The sequence below is a fragment of the Oncorhynchus gorbuscha genome, linkage group LG10 (assembly GCF_021184085.1).
Source record: "Oncorhynchus gorbuscha isolate QuinsamMale2020 ecotype Even-year linkage group LG10, OgorEven_v1.0, whole genome shotgun sequence".
Classification (NCBI taxonomy): Eukaryota; Metazoa; Chordata; class Actinopteri; order Salmoniformes; family Salmonidae; genus Oncorhynchus; species Oncorhynchus gorbuscha.
Window position 1 is genome coordinate 20,112,696 of NC_060182.1, and position 24,790 is coordinate 20,137,485.

The 24,790-nt window shown below is 44.0% G+C and overlaps 1 protein-coding gene across 13 annotated transcripts in view; it reads left to right on the forward strand.

Moving 5' to 3' along the window:
* LOC124045654 (membrane-associated guanylate kinase, WW and PDZ domain-containing protein 1-like) overlaps positions 1-18,082 on the forward strand; it is a 209,337-nt gene extending 191,255 nt beyond the window's left edge. For 8 of the 13 annotated variants that reach the window (XM_046365117.1, XM_046365115.1, XM_046365120.1 and 5 more), the window contains 6 exons: positions 7,300-7,503; positions 11,889-11,976; positions 12,113-12,176; positions 12,622-12,765; positions 12,904-13,042; positions 14,724-18,082. In XM_046365117.1, the coding sequence (XP_046221073.1) occupies positions 7,300-7,503; positions 11,889-11,976; positions 12,113-12,176; positions 12,622-12,765; positions 12,904-13,042; positions 14,724-15,910 (1,826 nt within the window). In that variant the 3' untranslated portion in view covers positions 15,911-18,082. Of the gene's footprint in view, positions 1-7,299; positions 7,504-11,888; positions 11,977-12,112; positions 12,177-12,621; positions 12,766-12,903; positions 13,043-13,819; positions 13,912-14,723 lie in introns of all 13 variants that reach the window. The other 5 variants (XM_046365119.1, XM_046365129.1, XM_046365126.1 and 2 more) reach the window with 2 other exon arrangements.
* Positions 18,083-24,790: the final 6,708 nt, after the last annotated feature.

Below are 24,790 nucleotides of genomic sequence, written 5' to 3' on the forward strand. Positions count from 1 at the left end.
TGAGCTGAGTGGGATGGGCAATACTACGGTGGGCTGGGTTATGGTGAGCTGAGTGGGATGGGCAATACTACGGTGGGCTGGGTTATGGTGAGCTGAGTGGGATGGGCAATACTACGGTGGGCTGGGTTATGGTGGGCTGAGTGGGATGGGCAATACTACGGTGGGCTGGGTTATGGTGGGCTGAGTGGGATGGGCAATACTACGGTGGGCTGGGTTATGGTGAGCTGAGTGGGATGGGCAATGCTACGGTGGGCTGGGTTATTGTGGGCTGAGTGGGATGGGCAATACTACGGTGGGCTGGGTTATGGTGGGCTGAGTGGGATGTGCAATACTACGGTGGGCTGGGTTATGGTGAGCTAGGTGGGATGGGCAATACTACGGTGGGCTGGGTTATGGTGAGCTGAGTGGGATGGGCAATGCTACGGTGGGCTGGGTTATGGTGAGCTGAGTGGGATGGGCAATACTACGGTGGGCTGGGTTATGGTGAGCTGAGTGGGATGGGCAATACTACGGTGGGCTGGGTTATGGTGAGCTGAGTGGGATGGGCAATGCTACGGTGGGCTGGGTTATGGTGAGCTGAGTGGGATGGGCAATGCTACGGTGGGCTGGGTTATGGTGAGCTGAGTGGGATGGGCAATACTACGGTGGGCTGGGTTATGGTGAGTTGAGTGAGATGGGCAATGCTACGGTGGGCTGGGTTATGGTGAGCTGAGTGGGATGGGCAATACTACGGTGGGCTGGGTTATGGTGAGTTGAGTGAGATGGGCAATGCTACGGTGGGCTGGGTTATGGTGAGCTGAGTGGGATGGGCAATGCTAAAGTGGGCTGGGTTATGGTGATCTAGACTTTGCTACTATGCTGGGTTTAGTTGCAATTTTTTGATGACTGAGAATCAGTTATCATTTGCTCTCGGTTGAGCTGGTCTGAACTGATAATATGGTTAAATCTGGCAATGAAATCTTGGCGAAGCCTGATTCTGCTGATTGACTTTACTGTGGTTCCGAACAGACCCGAGGACAACCCGGTCCAATCCGAGTTAGGGAAGCAGCAAAGGGGTTCCACTCCGTTAGCGGAACCCCTCCGCAACAGCCAGTGAAAGTGCAGGGCGCCAAATTCAAAACAACAAAAATCTCATAATTAAAATTCCTCAAGCATACAAGTATTTTACACCATTTTAAAGATAACATTCTCGTTAATCCAGCCACAGTGTCTGATTTCAAAAAGGATTTACAGCGAAAGCACCACAAACGATTATGTTAGGTCACCACCAAGCCACAGAAAAACACAGCCATTTTTTCCAGCCAAAGAGAGGAGTCACAAAAAGCAGAAATAGAGATAAAATGAATCACTAACCTTTGATGATCTTCATCAGATGGGACTTCATGTTACACAATACATGTATGTTTTGTTTGATAAAGTTCATATTTATATAAACAAATCTGAGTTTACATTGGCTAAAACATGTGGTGATATTGCAGAGAACCACATCAATATACAGAAATACTCATAATAAACATTGATAAAGATACAACTATTATACATGGAACGTTAGATAAACTTCTCCTTAATGCAACCGCTGTGTCAGATTTTAAAAAACTTTACGGAGAAAGCAAACCATTCAATAATCTGAGTGCAGCCTTTAGACAACAAAGCAGCCAAAAAGATACCCGCCATATTGGGTAGTCAACATTACTCAGAAATAGCATTTTAAATATTCACTTACCTTTGATGATCTTCATCAGAATGCACTCCCAGGAATCCCAGTTCCACCATAAATGTTTTGATTTGTTTGATAATGTCCATCAGTTATGTCCAAATATCTTCTTTTGTTAGGGCGTTTGGTAAACAAATCCAAAAGTGCGTTCAGGTCGCGCCGAACGTCGGACGAAAAGTTTAAAAAGTTCCGTTACAGCTCGTAGAAACATGCCAACCTAAGTATGGTATCCATCTTTAGGATGTTTTTAACATAAAACTTCATCAATGTTCCAACCGGACAATTCCTTTGTCTGTACAAATTAAGTGGAACGTAGCTACCTTTCACATGAGCGCGCCAGACCGAGGCTGTGGCACTCTGCCAGACCACTCACTTAAAGAGCCCTTATGAACCCCTCCTTTAGAGTAGAATCCTCAAAACAGGTTCTAAATACTGTTGACATCTAGTGGAAGCCTTGGGAAGTGAAACACAACTAATATCACCCTGTATCTTCAATGGGGGCTGAGTTGAAAAACTACAAACCTCAGATTTCCCACTTCCTGGTTGGATTTTTCTCAGGTTTTCGCCTGCCATATGAGTTCTGTTATACTCACAGACATAATTCAAACAGTTTTAAAAACTTCAGAGTGTTTCCTATCCAATACTACTAATACTACTAATAATACTAATCCTAATACTAATATTAGCATCTGGGACAGAGTAGGAGGCAGTTCACTCTGGGCACGCTATTCATCCAAAAGTGAAAATGCTGACCCTATCCCAAAAAGGTTAAGATACTTAATTAACCGGAGATGATAAAGCATAAGGGAGGTAGAGAGTGGTGATGCTCTAGCAGGGGCTGTGTGAGTGTGTAGGCTACTGGGAGTTTGACCGAGTGACACAGTAACAGGGAGGAGGGAGGGAGAGACAAGAGATCGCAACCAACCAGGCTGACTCACGCTATAGTAGACTAATAGCTGCCATAGCTAGGTTATTCATCATCCAATATGATTACTAGTGCCTGTCTTGACTGCATCAAACCGGGAGAAGCTAGTTAAGCTAGCTAACGTTAGCAAGCTAGGCTAGTTGAGGCTGCAGTGCATGCACTTTCTCGCCCTACACAATTACAAATAACAACTCCATTCAGAATATACAGTAGCAGCCTACCTGTTGGCTCTTGGTCATTGTAGCCTATCCTTCTCCTTTAACTTTTAATTCCATCATTTTAATTCCATCAATTACATATCTCCTAACTTTTTCCCCACACGGCAGCTCTATGACTGTAGCCTACTGTCACTTTGATGACTTGGCCAACAACAAGCTACCCCTCTCATGAAAAGCAAAGAGCAGCAGCATAAATTATAACATGTCTCTCTATCTCTTCTGCGGCAGTCACGTGTGGATCAGTTAAAATTACACATACCCAAGACCCGTGACAATCATATCCGACCCAGACCCGTGACATTATGTAGAATTCTGGATCTGGACCCGCAGGTAACTGCCAAAATAATATAAACACAAGTACATGAGGGTCAGTTAAAACTATCAGGGGTTGGAACCTAAATTATTTAGTTCTGAACAGAAGCAACTAAATAGCAATTTCCTTCCACTGTTCTGACCAGCAAAATAAAGATCTGAAAGTTCTAAACCACTGAATGGTTTAATGAGCATGAAAATGATGTAAACCATATGCCATGCTGAGATACTGGAGCGCGCCTGAGACAACATTTTTCATCATCATCAGCAAAAGACCAAATTATGGAATTTCTTGTGGAAGAATAATGTTGCATCCCTCCAGTACAGTTCCAGACAGTTCCAGACACTAGAATCTATGCCAAGGCACATTGAAGCTGTTCTGGCTCGTGATGGCCCAACGCCCTATTAAGACACTTTATGTTGGTGCTTCCTTTATTTTGGCAGTTTATTTATTTTATTTATTTTATTTCACCTTTATTTAACTAGGTAGGCTAGTTGAGAACAAGTTCTCATTTGCAACTGCGACCTGGCCAAGATAAAGCATAGCAGTGTGAACAGACAACAACACAGAGTTACACATGGAGTAAACAATACACAAGTCAATAACATAGTAGAAAAAAAAGAATCTATATACATTGTGTGCAAAAGGCATGAGGAGGTAGGCAATAAATAGGCCATAGGAGTGAATAATTACAATTTAGCAGATTAACACTGGAGTGATAAATGGTCAGATGAACATGTGCAGGTAGAGATACTGGCGTGCAAAAGAGCAGAAAAGTAAATAAATAAAAACAGTATGGGGATGAGGTAGGTAAAATTGGGTGGGCTATATACCGATGGACTAGGTACAGCTGCAGCGATCGGTTAGCTGCTCAGATAGCAGATGTTTAAAGTTGGTGAGGGAGATAAAAGTCTCCAACTTCAGAGATTTTTGCAATTCATTCCAGTTGCAGGCAGCAGAGAACTGGAAGGAAAGTTACCAGTACATACACGGTATTGACAATATTTTTTAGGACAAGCAACCCTTTAAAGGTTAACTTATGCTCGAGAACAGTTCTCAAGTGATTGGGTCGACGCTCAGCCTAAAAACGAATAGCAGAACACTCCTCCTGATGTTATTCAGACAACCTATTTCCTTACAAAGTCCCCCTCAAAGTTTTCAAAGTGAGACAAGGAAATTGTGAAAAAGCATGATTCTGCCAAGCATGCACTCCAGTAAACACACAACACTAACAGTGCATCAGCACCGCTTGCCAGTCCGCTTGCCAGTCCGCTTGCCAGTCCGCTTGCCACTCAGTGACATGATTGATCATTTCTTGGGGGTGGAATTACAATATTTTGACAGTCACTCCTCGTTGAGTTCCCACCTGCTTTATTAATAGCAGGGCATCCATTTCTGATGGGAGTGGACTTACTGACACAGCCCCGAGGTCACAAACCCAACAATCATGAGCTTAGGGAAACAGAAATCTCTTTATGTGTCCAGGCACATTCACCGCCTGGTTGATGCTTTATCAAAAACACCATCATCACAGATTCAAAAGGCAGACTTGTAGCCGACCCTGGCTGATTCACTCAGCATGTAATTGAAGTTCCACCGAGCACAATCTATAGCTGTCCATACAGTTTATTTTTGAAGGCAAAATAGTGAAATTGGCCCCATTAAGGTCACTCAGCCGTCAACGAGGGATTTTAAATGTCCTCCTCTGAACAAATGTGGTATCAAGCTCCCTCTGATGAGTTTGCAGCACCAATGTCGCTCCAAGGTCTCCTTACACAGCTTGCCTGATGACCAGGAAGATGTTGCATGGTGTGAAACATGCTATAGGGCCAGGCTACTATCAAATAGAGGTTTTGTTACCTACTGTGCCACGCAAAGGGCCCGATTCCATTGATCCTGTGGGCTGTAGTTGAAGCCCCATAAAATAGAAAGCAGAGCTACTCCCACACATTGACTTGGTACCGTTACCCCTGTATATTGCCTCGTTATTGTATTGTGTTACTTTTTATAATTTTTTACTTTAGTTTATTTGGTAAATAAACGTTTCTTAACTCTTTCTTGAACTGCATTTTAAGGGCTTGTAAGTAAGCATTTCACAGTAAGGTCTACACCTGTTGAATTCGGCGCATGTGACAAAGTTTGATTCGTTTTTTGATTCGATTTTTATGTATCATTTATACAAGCAGGAGAAATCCCATTGAGACTTATCTCTTTTTTTGAGGGTGACCTGAATGTGCTCTTTTGCATCGTCTGCAGCTGGGTCCTCAGACTGAGAGTGACAATACCTGTCTCTGTCTCAACTGTCTCTGTCGGTGTCTCAAATTATACTCTATATTCTCCATGTATTGCAGTACTTCTGACCAGACCTGAGCCCTATGTGGGTATCATTTGAGAGTTTCTTGCTGTCTCATTCTCTCCCTCTGTGCCTACTGCTTTAGCCCCATCACCCCTGTGGGGATGGGATGAATGAATGTGCTGATAAGGGTTGTTCCTCTGTCCAATCTCCCCTTCTACTAGTAGAGGTCCAACAGAGAGACATGATCACAAACGGATGGACAGATGTTTTAGGGTATTGAAACAGATGGACAGATGTTTTAGGGTATTGAAACGGATGGACAGATGTTTTAGGGTATTGAAACGGATGGACAGATGTTTTAGGGTATTGAAACGGATGGACAGATGTTTTAGGGTATTGAAACGGATGGACAGATGTTTTAGTATTGAAATGGATGGACAGATGTTTTAGGGAAACGGATGGACAGATGTTTTAGGGTATTGAAATGGATGGACAGATGTTTTAGGGTATTGAAACGGATGGACAGATGTTTTAGGGTATTGAAACGGATGGACAGATGTTTTAGGGTATTGAAACGGATGGACAGATGTTTTAGGGTATTGAAACGGATGGACAGATGTTTTAGGGTATTGAAACGGATGGACAGATGTTTTAGGGTATTGTAATGCACAAAGAGCTTTCCGCTGGCTTTATCCCTCTCCCGTACATCATACTATGCAAACCCCTTTTCTCCCTCCAGCCCGTCCTCCCATAATGAACTGATGTGTGCTGGTGTTGTGCTCAGCAGATTGGGTATTAAATCCTGGGTATTTGTCACACCCCGTAATGTCCCATATCTCATTATTTGGATAGAGTGGCAGGATACAAGTGCAGTTTTTAATCAAGGCGTAGGGAGGGGAGCTGGTAGCACAAGGTGATGTGATAAATATGGATGTGGGAGGGATAGAGAGCGGGAGGGGGAGAGAAAGAGGGGGGAGGAATGGAGAGAGGCGGGAAGAGAGAGAGGTAGAGAGGAGGAGGGATGGAGGGAGAGAGGGGGGGGGGGGGAGAGGGCTCCTTAGGGTCTGTTCAGAGCTGCTCTGTAAACAAGATGTGCTGTATTGAACACTGTCACTCTCCTTGTACAGCCCCATGCAATGCTAGCATCTCTCTGTCTGTAGCCTCTCTGATACACTGTAGTGCGTGTTACTCTCTTGACGTCTGCGAGGATCCTGAGATTCCTCAGTGTCACTCTTTAGGAATCCATCTCATTCTCTGAGCCATTCGGAGCACCAAAAACTCAATTATCTCCAGTGACTTACCACTCCGCTGTGGCGTAGGCTGTATCCTCCACATCAATCCCTGGCTCCGATGGGGAGTGGAGGACAATCGTAAGGCCGTGTCAAGGCTATTGACAGCCTCCTGAGCGGGGGCCACGAAGGGCCCAGACCAGTTCCATGTGATTTAAGTCTCATCGATTAGCACGTCAGGGGTGCAGAGGACAACAGTAGAGAAAGCGACGGAGACAAGGGAAAGTGTCTTCTCCCAGACCATTCATTCCTTAATGACCACCCAATACAAGTCTGTCCACCAATAGGGATGTAAGCTGTGTTCCGCATGCATGCATGCTCCTTGATTGAACCATTGTTTCCAGTGCAACGGTTGGCTGGTTCTTGGGTGGTGCTCTCTGGATGAATGGCCTATGGGGGTTTGGATGATTAACCCTTTGCTTCCCTTTCTCTTTTTTCCTTCTCTTTTCTTTTCCCATCCTCTTTTTCTCTTCCCTTAATCGAATTATGTAATCAATAACCAAATCACACACACACCCACACTTACTACACATTAACATCAAAGCTGGAAATGCATGTGTGGCCATGCCCCACAAAATAGGGCGCATCATCGAGGGGAGCCCTGCGGACCGCTGTGGGAAACTGAAGGTGGGCGACCGCATCCTGTCCGTCAACGGCTGCTCCATCACCAACAAGTCCCACTCGGACATCGTCAACCTGATCAAGGAGGCTGGGAACACCGTCTCTCTGAGGATCATCCCGGGTGACGGTAAGACGTTGTGTTTTTGCTCTGGGCTGTTTTATAATTCAGTAGGGAGGAGAGTTATTCATGGCCTAGTGGGAGTCAGCGGGCACCACGGCTCTGCACTGGCAGAAGCACTTTGCACCAACCTGGGGAGCTACCTTGGGCTGCGAGAGGCCATGTTCCCTGCCATGTGCTCAAAATGGGAGACTGTGAATGAGAAGGAAGATGTTGTCACTCGATACTTTTCTGTAGTTAGTTTTAAGTTTTCCTCTCTTATGGTTAAAGGCCCAGTTTTATATTATTATATGTAAAAGTTTTATATTTTCACACTATGAGGTTAGAATAAGACTGAAATTGTGAAAATGATGCCCTTTTAGTGTAAGAGCTGTTTGAAAAGCGTTTTGGTGGGATGGAGTTTTGGTCTGCCTGGTGACATCACCAAGCGGTAAATGAGTTAATAGACCAATAAGAAAGAGAGTTCCAAACCGCTCTGCCAATAACAGCTAGTTTTCAGTTTCCCCCTCTCCCTCTCCATGAACAGTCCTAGCAACATTTTTGCTTGAGAAATTGCTCTTTGCTAAAAAAGCTATTTTATTCATTTTTGACCGTTTAATTTAAAACAATTACTGTAAGGTATTTACCCAGAAATGATTTGATATTGAGATAAAAACGGCTGCATTGTACCTAAGGTTGACTTCGAACCAGAGATTGTGAATATCCCTGAGAGTGAAACTATTTCAGAGATTAATTTGTCAGTTGACATATAGTATGTGTGTGTTGATTTTAGTACAACGTCTGATAGACACACTCATGTCATTTTGATGAACTGCTGTCTGCCAATTTGGTATTGGCTGCTACTTTGTAACGAAGAAAAAAGTGAAATGTATGTAATCAGTGCATCCTGTGTTAATCTCCTTAGTCTAAATGGAACAAGGTGGTAGGAAATGCATACGTATTACGGGTTATGGCAGGAACAGTCTGTGACAGGAAGCTGTCTCCTTCCCCACGAGTAGGCATCTGCTGTGTTGTTCCCTGTCCCAGAACGACAATAAAGCCAGCCACTAGAATGCCCTGTCATTGGCTGATCTGAGAGATTTGGCCCCTAAAAGGCTAGGGCCGGCTCTGACTATGTGAGGATATGGATGTGGGTATGCAGACCCACGAGCCACTGCGGCCCCTCATGATGAGTTCCATTTTTTTGTGGCCCTCACTGCCATCAAAGTTTCCCATCCTTGTTCAGAGAGACTGGTAAAATGTAGCTTAATTAAGATGGGAGCGGAGGAGAATCAGTAGCACAAACACAAAGGGGGAGAGAATGCAAAACCACTCATTAAACAAAGCGTGGCAGTTTTTTTTTAAGATCACAATGACAACATCTACACAGGCAACATCCGCACCGAGCTAAAGGCAAGAGCTGCCGCATACAAGGAGCGAGACACCAATCTGGAAGCTTATAAGAAATCCCGATATGTCCTCAGACGAAACCATCAAACAGGCAAAGCGTCAATACAGGAATTAAGATTGAATCCTACTACAACGGCTCTGATGTTCGTCGGATGTGGCAGGGCTTGAAAACTATTACGGACTACAAAGGGAAACCCAGCCGCGAGCTGCTCAGTAACACGAGCCTACCAGATGAACTAAATGCCTTTTATGCTTGCTTCGAGGCAAGCAACACTGAAGCATGCATGAGAGCACCAGCTGCTCCAGATGACTGTGTGATCACGCCCTCCGTAGCCAATGTGAGCAAGACCTTTAAACAGGTCGACAATCACAAGGCCGCGGGGCCAGACAGACTACCAGGCCATGTACTCAGAGCATGCGCGGACCAACTGGCAAGTGGCAAGGTCAACATTTTTTCACTCAACACAATGCTACAGATATCTCAAGTTTTGAGGGAGCATGCAATTGGCATGCTGACTGCAGGAATGTACACGAGCTGTTGCCAGAGAATTTAATTTATATTTTTCTAACGAATGTCCACCTCCAACATCGTTTTAGAGAATCTATTGTCGTCGTGTGGGCGAGCGGTTTGCTGATGTCAACGTTGTGAACAGACTGCCCCATGGTTGCAGTGGGGTTATGGTATGGGAAGGCATAGGCTACAGACAACGAACACAATTGCATTTTAATGATGGCAAGTTGAATGCACAGAGATACCATGATGAGATCCTGAGGCCCATTGTCATGCCATTCATCCACCGCCATCACCTCTTGTTTCAGTATGATAATGCACGGCCCAATGTCGCAAGAATTTGTACACAATTCCTGTAAGCTGAACGTGTTCCAGTTCTTCCATGGCCTGCATACTCACCAGACATGTCACCCGTTGAGCATGTTTGGGATGCTCTGGTTTGGTGTGTACAACAGCTTGTTCCAGTTCTCGCCAATATCAAGCAACTTCGCACAACCATCGAAGAGGAGTGGGAAAACATTCCACAGGCCACAATCTACAGTCTGATCAACTCTATGAGAAGGAGCTGTGTCGTGCTGCATGAGGCGAATGGTGGTCCCACCAAATACTGACTGGTTTTCTGATCCATACCCCTACCTTTTTTTTCAAGGTATCTGTGTCTAATAGATGCATATCTGTATTCCCAGTCATGTGATATCCCAGTCATGTAAATCTAATTAATTTATTTCAATTGACTGATTTCCTTTTTTATAGTTTTTTTATGAATCAACCATAAAAAAAAAATCCATACAACTTGAAAAAGCCATACATGAGTTAAATCATGGAGGATAACACACAGAGTCCGGGACTTATTTCCATTGTGGTCTTCTTGAAACAAGATGGCTAGGCAAGATCAAACACGGTTGAACACAGTATTGAGAGCCAGATCATAAAACATAAAACAAAGGAGAACATCTATCTCATCATTGCAGTTACATCGTAGGGGACAGTCGTATGGGCACAGCAGACAAATCGTTTTTTTTTTACTTTCTTTTTAAAGCTGCACAGAGACAACATCGTTTTTATGGGCAAAGGCAAATCATTCGACTCTGAGGCTTCAGTATACAAGAAAGTACCATTCCCAGCATTACTCCTGAACCTGTAGAAGCACACATCAGCTACACCTGATCTGGTGCTGTGATTGTGTGTATCCTTAAATGATTTCCAAAGCTTTTTAGGGTCATTTTTGTTGTCAATGATTTTACCAGCAAAGTAACCCTTCATTGCTGGGTTCCCGAGTGGCGCAGCGGTCTAAGGCACTGCATCTCGGTGCTAGAGGCGTCATTATAGACCCTGGCTTGATTCCAGACTGTATCACAACTGGCTGTGATTGGTAGTCCCATAGGGCGGCACACAATTGGCCCAGTGTCGTCCGGGTTTGGCCGGGGTAGCTCGTCATTCTAAATTAGAAGTTGTTCTTAACTGACTTGCCTTGTTAAATAAAGATTAAATAAAATGAGCTTCATCAATCCTGCTCTGTGCTTCATTTCTGTGACGTTTATTTAGGACAAAATCAGGCTGCTCGAGAGTTGGACATTTCTTAAAGGCCTTATTCAAAACAGTATTTTTTGAGTCCTCTGATTCTAACAGTTTTGTGACACTTCAATATATCTTTAAAACTCTCCTTGTGCAAAATGTGAACTGTACCTTAGTAAAATATATGAAATTGTTGCATGTTGTGTTTTATGCTTTTGTTCAGTATAATTCTAGTCTACAATTGTATTTTAATGGCAGAACAACACTCAGAAATAGAAGCCATTCAGCCACGACCTTCCTCAGCCAGACGGTGTCATTTTGTGTGGCGACGTTTGTTCTTGAATCGTTCAGGTTGTGTCCCCCCAGAGTGCTCCGTGGGGAAAGGCAGGCAGGGCTGTCAGGGTGGCGAGGGAGAGGGGGAGAGAAGGATGAATGAGTCAGGCTGGTGCTGTCGCTAACTTCAGGCAGAACCCCATTCCCTCTATAAGTAACCAATGTCTATGATGACTAATGTGGGCTGCCGTGCTGTGGCTTGTGGTGCAACACAATTAGATTTGCAAGAAAGGAAGGACAGTTACCCTATTTGTACTTTTTAATGTATTTTTCTTTCCCCTTGGAGTTTAAAAAAAAAACAGAACGATTGAAGCGGAGAGGCTTGTTTTCTTTTGATGTTCGAGCTGGTGAGCAAAATGGTATATGACAACATCATAGGCAGTCAGCGTCAGGTTGAACAGAGCAGCCTTGAGGGGAGACTGTTCTCTGGAGAGCAAACGGAGATGTGTTGTCAGAGACAGCAGTCCTGACTGAGACCCAGCTGCAACTCAAAACAAATTGTTTGTTTAACAAAAGAGCACTTTTAGAGCCTCTAACAGTGGGCGGATTCATTTAGTTTTTCTTTAAGATCTTACCAGAATCCATGTATTACTTTCAGATTAGAGGTCATGACCTTACCCATAATCCTCAATTTGTGTTTACACAGAGTCCTCCAACGCGTCTCTGTTGACCAATGCTGAGAAGATTGCCACCATCACCACCACGCACACACCCCAAACTGCCACAGAGTCTCGGTGAGTTTTTATTATTCATAAACAGGCTTTTTGGAACATACTTTATTAATATGATACATTATATCAAAGATGACCTCTATATGAATATGATGTACTTTCATATCTTTGTGTTCATATGAATCATTTTATTTTCCAGGAATAACTCAAAGTTGAAACAGGCTCCTCCTCCACCTCCTCCAACACAAGCTCTGCCCTCACAGGTAAAGACAAACATGTCTATTGGTCTGTTAAAATCAATCCCCAAAGCAAGGAACAGTAAATCATCTCTCTACAAGAACACACAGTGCAGCTTCATCCTGAGATGAAGAATGTCTTTCAAATCATCAAAGCAATCGAATCAATCAATTAATCAAGCTGTCAGCCAAATCAATAAAAAGCCAAACTTTTAATGAGTGCAGTAACCCTGTGTCCAGCCCTCGCAGTGCTCTTACTCTGGGCTCTGCGCCCCTCTCACAGGCTGAGACAGCATTTATTATTCATTGGTTCCAGAGTATTGTACCTCCATTGATTTTGTGTGAGTTTTTGCTGGACTCGGCTTGATTAGTCCTGATGTTAGGACTCACCTCATGACACCCCTGTTGGCCCACGCATTGTGGGCATTCGCAGTTCCCCCTCTGTTAATACCTTTTTCTTTCTCTCTCTCAGGATGCAGAGTTCTACTCTGTGGATCTGGAGCGGGACAGTAAAGGCTTTGGGTTCAGCCTGAGAGGGGGACGGGAGTACAACATGGACCTTTATGTGTTGAGGCTGGCTGAGGACGGGGCAGCTGGCAGGAATGGCAAGATGAGGGTATGCTCCATGAGAAAAGAAAACATCTACTCTATTGTACTTAATAATATTTATGTTATAGACAGTTAATATCTCCTGGCATCAATTGTCTGGTTGTCTCATTAAACAGCCTCCCTTCTTCACTCTCTGCACACACAGGTGGGAGATGAGATCCTGGAGATCAACAGCGAGAGCACAAAGAACATGAAGCACGCACGCGCCATCGAGCTGATCAAGAATGGTGGCCGGAGGGCACGCCTGGTCCTCAAGAGGGGCGATGGATCTGTTCCTGAATATGGTGCGTAGCAATGTGTTGTGATACATGTTCCCTCCATACTGTGACTAATACTACCGCCTCTGACTAACTAACACCGGACAGACACCATAGTCTGCAATGTCTTGTTGCTGTAAGCAGGATTTCTCTGAGTCTTTGGTGTGTCTTCAGTGTCCTGGTCCAATGCTTTAGAATTTATTATATCATGATATGTCTTATAGCCTTTGATCAACAACAAAAAATTCTGTATATTTGCTGTCCCAGTGATGTGTCTGAATGACATTTAATGTTATTTATTGGCCATATTATGTAATGTTCATTCTGCTGTGGCGGCAGGTAGCCTAGCAGTTAAGAGCGTTGGGACAGTAACAGAAAGGCTGCTGGTTCAAATCCCTGAGCCAACTGGGTGAAACATCTGTTAATGTGCCCTTGAGCAAGGCACTGAACTCTAATTGCTCCTGTAAATCGCTATGGATAAGAGCATCTGGTAAAATGCTGTGTAAATCAAGTCTTGTTTTCGTCCTAAGACTGTATGTTCTGGCTCATTCATCTGGGAATCTTTATCTTTATCTCTGTTCTGCCGAGAAAGGTCACTGTGTGAAGGATGCCACCCAGCCCTCAATTTTCTAGGTTTTCCTTTTCTCTGCCAGCCATAAAAACTTGAAAACTGAACCAACTACGTTTTTCTTTCTCTGGTCTTCCCTCTGATTTCTCTTTTTATTTATTTATTTGTTTTTATTTGATTTATTTCCTCTCTCTTTCCTCCATTTCTTTACTCTGGGCTCTTCCTCCTCCCTCCAGCGATGATGGCTCCTCATCTCGCTGTTGGTACTATGAGAAATGACAAGATGGGAGAGCCCTGTTTCTACTTAATGGGCCAAAATCAGACCACGGTTTGTAGCCAAGTCTGTTCCAACCCACCCTCCTAACCCTTTACCCTTTACCCTCCTACACCTGCACCCCAACATTCCTCACCCACTTAACACATCTCCCCCTACCCATCTCCTACCTGCACCTCCCTGGGTATGTGTTTAGTGCTGTGTGGCCTGACTCACTCCTCAACCTGTACTGTGCTTTTTTGACCCATACACCCAGAATGCACTGCTTACTCTCCCCCACCTCTGGATGGATTCATGCAACTGCTCGCCACCTCTGCTACCATAACACCACATGCCTAATTGGACAGAACACTCTCCAGTTTTTTGTTTCAGGCTCTTTGTTTTTCTGCAGTTCCCAATGATGATAATCGACTTGTTCATCATTTTGCTTTTAATAATGTCATAGGTGCTTGTTGTCATTGATAACCCAGCCCTTCACTTGCAATGTTTTGCACCTGTTGTGTTGCTGCCGCCTACATGTGCCAATCCATTGCTCTCAAAGAAAATATACTTCAGCAATTGTTTACTTTTAAGTAATTTAGGTTGAGGATCAAATAAGCCATTTGTTTACAGATTAGATTTTTTTTCTCTCCCAGAAGTAAATATTTTTGTCACAATTTGCCAACATGTTCATGTTTATGGAAGTGCATGGTTTCCATTAAAATGGCTGTATTGACTCAATATAGCTCCAAGCACCCACATGAAAATGGCTATGGAACCTTAAGTTTGAGAGAATTGTCTGAGCTTCCAGGGTTATATTATTTAGCTAGTTTAAACTCCACCCAGTCTGAGAATGTCTCTCATGTCCTGTCTTTGTTCTCCCCCAGACGCCAGCCATGACGGGCACTCTCCCACACCCGGGTCACAAGACTCTCCGCAAGTGAGAACCCTGCCACCAAACAGCCGATATCACACCTCATCGGAGTCTAGTTATCCACCAGACCTTCACAAACCATCACGCCATGAGGATGCTGGACAGGGCCGAGACAGGGACAGGATGGAGCACTCGGGCCGGCACTTTAACCACCACCACCATCACACCTGGAACAACAACCACACCAACTCCAGACAACACTCCCCGGACAACAGCACCAGCGGCGGGAACAACAAGAAGAGTCTTGGCCGCAAATTCAAGAAGTCTGACTCGGAGAGCGGCATCTCGAAACTCTTAAAGACTCTGCGCAAGGACAGCTCTGGGAAGAAGGCTGCAGCTGCAGCGGCGGAGAAAGAACGAGAGCGCTCCGCTAGTAGCAGTACTCTGGACCAGAGATATGGTCGATCGCGCCGCGGCTCCCTCGACCGCTCGCCCACCCGTAAACGCAACACTTCCCCTGACCGACGGCGGGCCAAGTCCATGGACCGCAGGGCAGAGCGAGCACACCGGGACTGCACACCTGAGAGGGAGTATGATGACGGAGGGTTTCTCAGTCATGCAGCCACACCTGAACGACCACTCTATGACCGTAGGCTCCTGAGGGAACCACAGACCCCAGGCAGAGCCTACATGGAGGCCACCACCCCAGAACGCCCCAACAACGGGGCCTCCTCCCTGTCTCTCTCCAGGGACCGCACGACTGACATGAAGGCCACCACCCCAGAACGCCCCAACAATGGGGCCTCCTCCCTGTCTCGCTCCAGGGGCCGTACGCCCGACAGAGGCAGCCTGAAGAATGGCAACCTCCTGAGGGACTCGTCGGCCGAGACGAGGGATGAGAGCTACGGGATAAACGGAACACCAGAGAGACGCTACAGGTCAGAGAGAGACTCATCTCCAAACAGCAGCTCCAGCAGGGAGGAGCTGAACTACGCTGCAGCGCCTGCTCCCAGACTGAAGGATTACTACAGCACACTGAAGAACAACTCCTCCGCACACCACAACGCCGGCTACAACAATGCAGGACTTAGCAACAAGGCAGGACAACACCACAACAACGCAGTAGGCCGTGCCCCGAACCAGTTCCCAGAGCCTAAGAGAAGGTTTTACAAAGAGAGCCCCAAGGACCTCAGCATCTGAGTGGACAGAGCCTGGCTTCTCAGCCCTTGATCTGTAGAGACTACAGTAAATACACTGGACTTAGACCTCTGAGGAGATTGACTCATGTGATTTATCTGATTGCTTGACTAATTTGACTACTTGTGATCCCAGACAGAGATTCATACCACAGCAGGAGTACAATCTTTGTTTTAGTTCTTACTGTACGTTTCTGTTCTCGTTATTTTGAGCATAACTGAGGTTGTTAATACTGTAGTGAAGTTATGTGTATGTGCCTATCAAATTACAAATGGTGATTTAGCTTTTTTATAGGCGTCTCTGACTCCACATGTGTTCCCTCTGAGGTTTCGAACATGCTCCTTACTGTGCTAACAGGTACTTCATGATGAGCTTGTTTTAATATGTTTTTAGATGTTGTTTTCCACCCCAGAATTGCTTTATAAAGCAAACTATAGCACAAGACGTTGGCAGTACAGGCATTTTATGGACGACTGCAGTGAAAACCTTAGTGAATATCATACAGAACGAAGGCAAACAAACATTTTAGAACCAATGGTCATTTTAGAATGAAGTAATATATTTCAAATAATACTTTTTGCATTTGACTTGCTATTTATTTTCAATTGGCACACACCATGAGGTAAAAGGACCAAGTAATACGCCCGATCACCTGAAAATAATAATCATTTTTACCCCTGCTGGATTTGCTGTAGAATTATATATTTTTTGATCTAAATTGGTATGGCATGCCCCTTCCTTACCAAGCCCACAAACCCTAAAAAATCAGAGAGGGGAAAGCAGACCATCTATTGAGAAAAACAGCAGGTATTGTTGATATTTCTCTCACAGAGCAGACAAGTCTAAAAACCCACCCGGATCTGAGGCTGTATGAGGTTTCTGTTTTTCAGTGTGTCTAGTAATGATGAGCCAAGGAGGAAAACTAAAAAAATATATATCTCAGTAAGAGGTGTCTGGGTAGACTGCCTGTGGTGGAATTACAATTGAACAAAGTTTTGTATTCCTGTTCAGAGGACAGTAGAAGCAACACGTTACCTGACAAGAGCCTGTAACATAAAACCTACTTCGCAGTTATACGCAGCATGGAGAGGTTGACCGAGAGGTCAAGTGGTTTTAAAGTAACCGCGGTCCTATAATGACTTGATCCTACAAATGTAGGCTGCTTATTTGATCCCACTGTTTCAGGAGACTTTTCCCTTGATCCTTGGCCCATTGATCCTATGCAGGTGATATGGGAGTATTTCTCAAGTTCCTCTCTTCCTCTCCCTGCCCAAGGAAATGAGGTGATGATGTAATAATGTAAGGGACGTTGTTGCGATGATAACGGATGGACCGTTCCAGTACAGAAGTGGGCCTATCTGCCAGGCTGAGCCATGCTGTCACACCACTGGAGTCTGACTGCTGCTTTGACCGTGTGTATCCTCTGTTTTTGTTTCACAAAACGACTAAAAAGATATAGGAAAATCCACAACAAATGCATTGTTTTATCACTGTTGTTGCCATGGTACTGTAAAAAAATAAATACAAACAAAAAAAAGAAAACATTTAAAGACTTTAACCTGTTGGCCACCACCTGTACAGAATTTCAATATGTAACCAATAGGAACCCATTGAGGACTAAAATGTTGCCTTTTTCTTGTACAAAAGAGACATTTATGGGAAACCTCTTTAGTGAGGAATGTGATAGTGTTTATATTTCTGAAATGGACCTGATGATTCATGGGAAATATGTTAATGTACTCTGAATCAGGTATGTAAAGACATTCTAAAAATGGACGACTTTATTTGGTCAATCAGAATCTGTTTGTTGGTTTGAATATCTCTCGATGGTTAGCCTGCCTTTGTATTATAAAGCACTTGTATGCAGTCTGTGTTCTTTAAGCATTATTGCAATGTGCTCCAGACATAATGCTATCTCTGTGTTGATAAAAGCATTACATGTATATGGGCCAATCTTTTTTTATAAAACACTATGCATATATAAATACTACATTGTTCATAGCTTTATTTAACCCATGAAGCTATATATAACATTAGTCGAAGTACAAGTAGATGTGGACTTAACCAGTAAAGCTTCTTTCCTTGAGATGGATCACAATGTATATGTAGCTATCAAAAAGAAGTCTGTGAATGCTATTTTTATTATCAAATAAAGTTTTCCATACAAATTCAAAAGGATTTTTCTCCACAGTGACTTGCAATTATATTCTCAGGAGATTCCAATTGATATGATTGACATTGTAGAGTCCCTTTGCAGTGCAGCATTCTCAGATTGATTTATTATTCACCAAGGTAGTAAGCACACTGCTTTAGTAACAGGATATCTGCAAAAATATATATTGTCTAGCTTCCTTGTTCTTAACAGTGTCTATCTCACATTTCAGATTTGTCTGACTAGCAAAGGTTTTAGTAAATAAACAAGGAATGTCTAACTGCATATCCATTCATATCAATATCTCCCTATTGCCCGCTGACAGAATCATTTGGTATGTACATCACAGAGGTGAAATTAATCTACTTGTTAATGGGCAATATGCTGTGATCGTGACAACATCGACATGTCGTGAAACTGCTTACTACAGTAGCACATACTGAATGGGTACCCACAGTTGTTAACCAGCAACCCTGAAGCAGGCTTTCAGCTATGCTACAGTATATTCCCTTGTTGGTTTTGTAACACACACAATATGTTTTTTTTTCATTTGAAGAATGTCAAATGTGAAGAAGGTTAAACTAAGGCCTTATACCTTTTAAAGGGTTAATAAATAATTGTATTATAAACTGTAAGGTCTCCCTTCAGGAGACCTCTGTGTGTGTGTTATAACCTTTTCTGGGTGTTGTGACCTTCAGACACTATCAGAAGGCGTCTACGTTCAGACTCCTCCTGTCTGGATCCCACCGTGGTTATCTGGGAACACATGGCTGCCACAGACCTGATGAAACCAGCCACCTGTCAGAAGATGCTTACACTCGTTCACATTGTTATGACTATACTTGTGATGAAAGGTCAAGTTTCGGTCAAACCCAATTCTGAGTTTTTACTTAGTGATAAGATGGTTTTCGCTGTCAGGGGGAGGTTAGATTTATTAAAATGTTGTTGCTAGGGAAAGTTATGTAAGGGGGATTGGGAAGGCTATATGAGTTACAGGATGTCTTGGGGAGAACTATCATATGCTGTTAAACTGTACTCTATATCAACTTCTGCCTACAATTGTATTACTACAAGGAGTATTTTAATACTTAAAGAGTCTGTGCTTCCTTCCCATGACTAATGTATGTTTGGTAGTTATATAGACCTGATCATTTGTTGAAGAAATTGACCAACATTTTGGCGAGTTTGCCAGGAGCGAGTGACCACTTCGCTGGACTGACCGTTGATCCACGTGCATGCGTTACAAAATGATAAGGTAAGCAGACGCCTGTTATATCTAATGTCTGTAGTTTGCTATAGCACGTTGTGGTTAATGAGTCATTCTGGTATGTACAGTGGGGAGAACAAGTTTGATACACTGCCGATGTTGCAGGTTTTCCTACTTACAAAGCATGTAGAGGTCTGTAATCATTATCATAGGTACACTTCAACTGTGAGAGACGGAATCTAAAACAAAAATCCAGATATTCATATTGTATGATTTTTAAGTAATTAATTTACATTTTATTGATTGCATGACATAAGTATTTGATCACCTACCAACCAGTAAGAATTCTGGCTCTCACAGACCTGTTTGTTTTTATTTAAGAAGCCCTCCTGTTCTCCACTCATTACCTGTATTAATTGTACTTGTTTGAACTCGTTACCTGTATAAAAGACACCTGTCCACACACTCAATCAAACAGACTCCAACCTCTCAACAATGGCCATGACCAGAGAGCTGTTTAAGGACATCAAGGATAAAATTGTAGACCTGCACAAGGCTGGGATGGGCTCCAGGACAATAGGCAAGCAGCTTGGTGAGAAGGCAACAACTGTTGGCGCAATTATTAGAAAATGGAAGAAGTTCAAGATGACAGTCAATCACCCTCGGTCTGGGGCTCCATGCAAGATCTCACCTCGTGGGGCACCAGTGATCATGAGGAAGGTGAGGGATCAGCCCAGAACGACACAGCAGGACCTGGTCAATGACCTGAAGAGAGCTGGGACCACAGTCTCAAAGAAAACCATTAGTAACACACTACGCCGTCATGGTTTAAAAATCCTGCAGCGCACGCAAGGTCCCCCTGCTCAAGCCAGCGCATGTCCAGGTCCGTCTGAAGTTTGCCAATGACCATCTGGATGATCCAGAGGAGGAATGTGAGAAGGTCATGTGGTCTGATGAGACAAAAATAGAGCTTTTTGGTCTAAACTCCACTCGCCGTGTTTGGAGGAAGAAGAAGGATGAGTACAACCCCAAAAACACCATCCCAACTGTGAAGCATGGAGGTGGAAACATCATTCTTTGGGGATGCTTTTCTGCAAAGGGGACAGGAAGACTGCACCGTATTGAGGTGAGGATGGAGCCATGTATCGCGAGATCTTGGCCAACAACCTCCTTCCCTCAGTAAGAACATTGAAACACAGCCAGGGCAACTAAGGAGGGGCTCCGTAAGAAGCATCTCAAGGTCCTGGAGTGGCCTAGCCAGTCTCCAGACCTGAACCCAATAGAAAATCTTTGGAGGGAGCTGAAAGTCTGTATTACCCAGCGACAGCCCCGAAACCTAAAGGATCTGGAGAAGGTCTGTATAGAGGAGTGGGCCAAAATCCCTGCTGCAGTGTGTGCAAACCTGGTCAAGAACTACAGGAAACGTATGATTTCTGTAATTGCAAACAAAGGTTTCTGTACCAAATATTAAGTTCTGCTTTGCTGATGTATCAAATACTTATGTCATGCAATAAAATGCAAATTAATTACTTAAAAATCATACAATGGGATTTTCTGGAATTTTGTTTTAGATTCCGTCTCTCACAGTTGAAATGTACCCATGATAAAAATTACAGACCTCTACATGCTTTGTAAGTAGCAAAACCTGCAAAATCGTCGGTGTATCAAATTCTTGTTCTCCCCACTGTAAGTGGCGCCTCACTGTTAAATGTATCTGAACCTAAATTTCTTTGTAATAGCGGAATAATTGAAAGTGTGAAATTATTGTTACACAATCCGTGGGGATAGGTTTAAAGGAATTTATCCACTACTCCCAAATGAACTAGTAGCTCCAGGAGATAATTCATCCCCACCACTGAGTAGAATGTATCAAGAACTAGGAGATATATGGAATGATGCCAAGACTCAATCAACACCTCTCTATCCTAGAGTTACCATGGCAAAGGACCTCATGACAGCTCAATAAAAGAAAGCACAGGGAGAAATGGATAACGCTGTTGAGGTTATCAGACGAGGTCGTAATGATGAAGATAAAGAGAAAAGTCTAAGTGGTAATCACACAGTGAATGAAGAGAACAGAAGAGAGGAAGAAGAACTGATACGACTGAGAACAGAATATAAAGAAAAAATGAAAACTGAACAAACAGGAGACAGTGGGAGGAGAAGAAGAGAGAGGAGAGAGAATGTGAATAATTCACTGAACACGAGAGTGGAACTGCCCTTCACCCATTTCAGACAAGCACTCTACCGACAGTTAAGGGAATGTTTCCCACCACCAGAGATGTTGCAAGACCGGGTGAACTGCTCTTCACTGAAGATGATGATATCCTTGACTAGATGGATAAGATGAAGACAGAATGGCAAGGAGAGACAACTGAGAGATTTGAAGGCCCTAATAAGGAGGACCACATTAGACACTACTGCAGAGCCTGGAAAAAGATGAAGACTGAGGAAAGAGCAAGAAAGGCTGGACTCGTTGCGCAGCTTAAGAAGGCCCAGCTAGCTCAGCCGGACAAAGGAAAGACCAGCAACCTGATGGTGGCTGAACCTCCTGCCACCCAGCAGCAACAACCACCACAGCCTCTTCCACCACCTCCTTCACAGTTTACCCAAGCACCTGCAGCTCAGTTCCCCCCTCAACCATATGGGAACCCACAACCATACCTACCAACACTGAGACAACCGCTGGTGTGCTGGAATTGCGGAATGACAGGTCATATGAGAAACATGTACCCTCACCAACCACAGCATAAGTCACCCTGGCAACAGAGTGGAAGAGTGGAGGTCAATGGAGAGGGAATGCTGGCAGATGGAACTCCCAATGGTGGCTTGCCTGTCTTGGATAGGGGTTTGGAAAGGTACGGGCTTTGTTAACGCGTCTGGGACCCCGATTAAAAACCGTATGCAGATTGAAGCCCTGTTTGAAGCCATGTTGCTTACAGTGCAGTTGGCTATTCTTCAGGTCTGAGCCCACACAGGCAACACTGACAGCATTATTATAGGTATTGCAGCTGCTGATGCTGCTGCTAAAAATGCTGCTTCCCGCCGCCATACTCATGCTGTTCTGCTTGCCTCCCGGTGTATATCTGAAATCACTGATCTGGACCAACACCAGGCTGCGGATGCACTTAATCACCCTTTGTGGGAGTCTAGAGGCTGCTCCAGAGGCCCTGGTGGCCCGTGGAGACAATCACTCTCTGGCAGAACAGTTCTGCCTCTGCCTCTCGTCTCCTGTGTGTGTCGCTTGGTCCACAGGGTGGGAGATGGTAAGACTAATATCTGACACCTGGTTTTGTCCAAATCTGATTGAAATTTGCAAAACACACGTGTATAAATGTACTACATGCATGCAATACAACATTGGTAAGGGTACCCCCTTGAAACCAGGGAAATTTCCAGCGCCAGTAATGGGGTTACTGAGATGGCTAATTAAATCTTAAAAGGGAGGCTTGCCAAAGCATGCCACTCCACAGGGAAGTCATAGGTAGAATGTCTCCCCTTAGTCTTGATGAAAATGCGCAATAGTATAAACCGCGGAACAGGGCGTAGCCCACATGTGCACGCCCCCAATGACTCCAAAACTGACGGACCTGACTGCGCTGGATGATGATTTGAGTAAATATATGAAGGAACTAACCCATGCTGTTAGGTATTTGTATTCCCAATACAGGAAAGCCCAGGACGTTCCAGAACAGGGCGACCCAGACAGCCTGCCTGTTGACGTTGGAGAATGGATCAAGCTGAAGGTCAAATCAAATCAAAGTTTATTTGTCACGTGCGCTGAATACAACAGTGAAATGCTTACTTACAGGCTCTAACCAATAGTGTGAAAAAAAGGTGTGTGTGTGTGTAGGTAAGTAATTAAATAAAACAACAGGGCACAGGGACTATGGTGGTCTGCTTGAAGCATGTTGGTATTACAGACTCAATCATGTACATGTTGAAAATGTCAGTGAAGACACTTGCCAGTTGGTTAGCACATGCCTGGAGCACACGTCCTGGTAATCTGTCTGGCCCCGCAGCCTTGTGTATGTTCACCTGTTTAAAGGTCTTACTCACATCGTCTACGGAGAGCGTGATCACACAGCCATCCGGAACAGCTGATGCTCTCATGCATGCCTCAGTGTTGCTTGCCTCAAAGCGAGCATAGAAGTGATTTAGCTCGTCTGGTATGCTCGTGTCACTGGGTAGCTCGTGGCTGTGCTTCCCTTTGTAGTCTATAATAGTTTGCAAGCCCAGCCACATCTGACGAGTGCCAGAGCCGGTGTAGTATGATTCAATCTTAGCCCTGTATTGATGCTTTGCTTGTTTGATGGTTCGTCGCAGGGCATAGACACTTTCAGAAGGCGTCTACGTTCAGACTCCTCCTGTCTGGATCCCACCGTGGTTATCTGGTTTTCTGAGAACACAAGGCTGCCACAGACCTGATGAAACCAGCCACCTGTCAGAAGATGCTTACACTCGTTCACATTTTTATGACTCTATACTTGTGATGAAAGGTCAAGTTTCGGTCAAACCCAATTCTGAGTTTTTACTTAGTGATAAGATGGTTTTCGCTGTCAGGGGGAGGTTAGATTTATTAAAATGTTGTTGCTAGGGAAAGTTACGTAAGGGGGATTGGGGAGGCTATATGAGTTACAGGATGTCTTAGACATTTTGCAGAACTTGGGGAGAACTATCATATGCTGTTAATCTGTACTCTGTATCAACCTCTGCCTACAATTGTATTAATAAAATAAGTATTTTAATACTTAAAGAGTCTGTGCTTCCTTTCCATGAATAATGTATGTTTGATAACTATATAGACCTGATCATTTGTTGAAGAAATTGACCAACAAGAGAAACAGATTTTACTTTCAACTCGAGATGAGTCTTTTAATCATACAGGCCATATCAGTAACCTAGTGTACACTGGGGAAAAATGTGTCTGAAGCTGTGATGATGGGACAACAGTGCTGTCTTTTTATTCCCTATGTAGAGCACTACTTGTCTCTGATCAAAAGTTTAAACAATATATAAGGTGTCATTAGATTTCCCTGCAGACAATAATAGGGTTATTAGCATGTAAGTAGACATTGAGACATTTTTTCCTCCATAGTGATCCATACCATAGCTAATGAAGGGCAAAACCTTCAGGATGTGTGGGAGCACGCACAGCACTGAGTCATCACAGAATCTAACTGACTTATAGCTTTAACTTCTGAATAATGGATGTGTTTTTTATTCCATCTAGATGGGGGGAGATGTGAATTAAAGAGTTCTTTGCACTCACCAAGCGATCCTTCTCCAAGCCAATGCAACCTTTGTTACCTTCCCAGGGAGGTATTGATGTTGCAGGCATCCCTATTCCATGTGACGATGACATCATTTACAACAACCTTAGAGGAGATGGGTGCTAGCAAGTTGACCTTGATAGGCAGTTGTCATGGAAACACACAACTATGCACTGTGATTTTATAAGTGCCGAAGTGACAGAAGCCAAGATGAAAGCCACTCTTCTGAGGCAGAAAAACTCGCTTCAGAG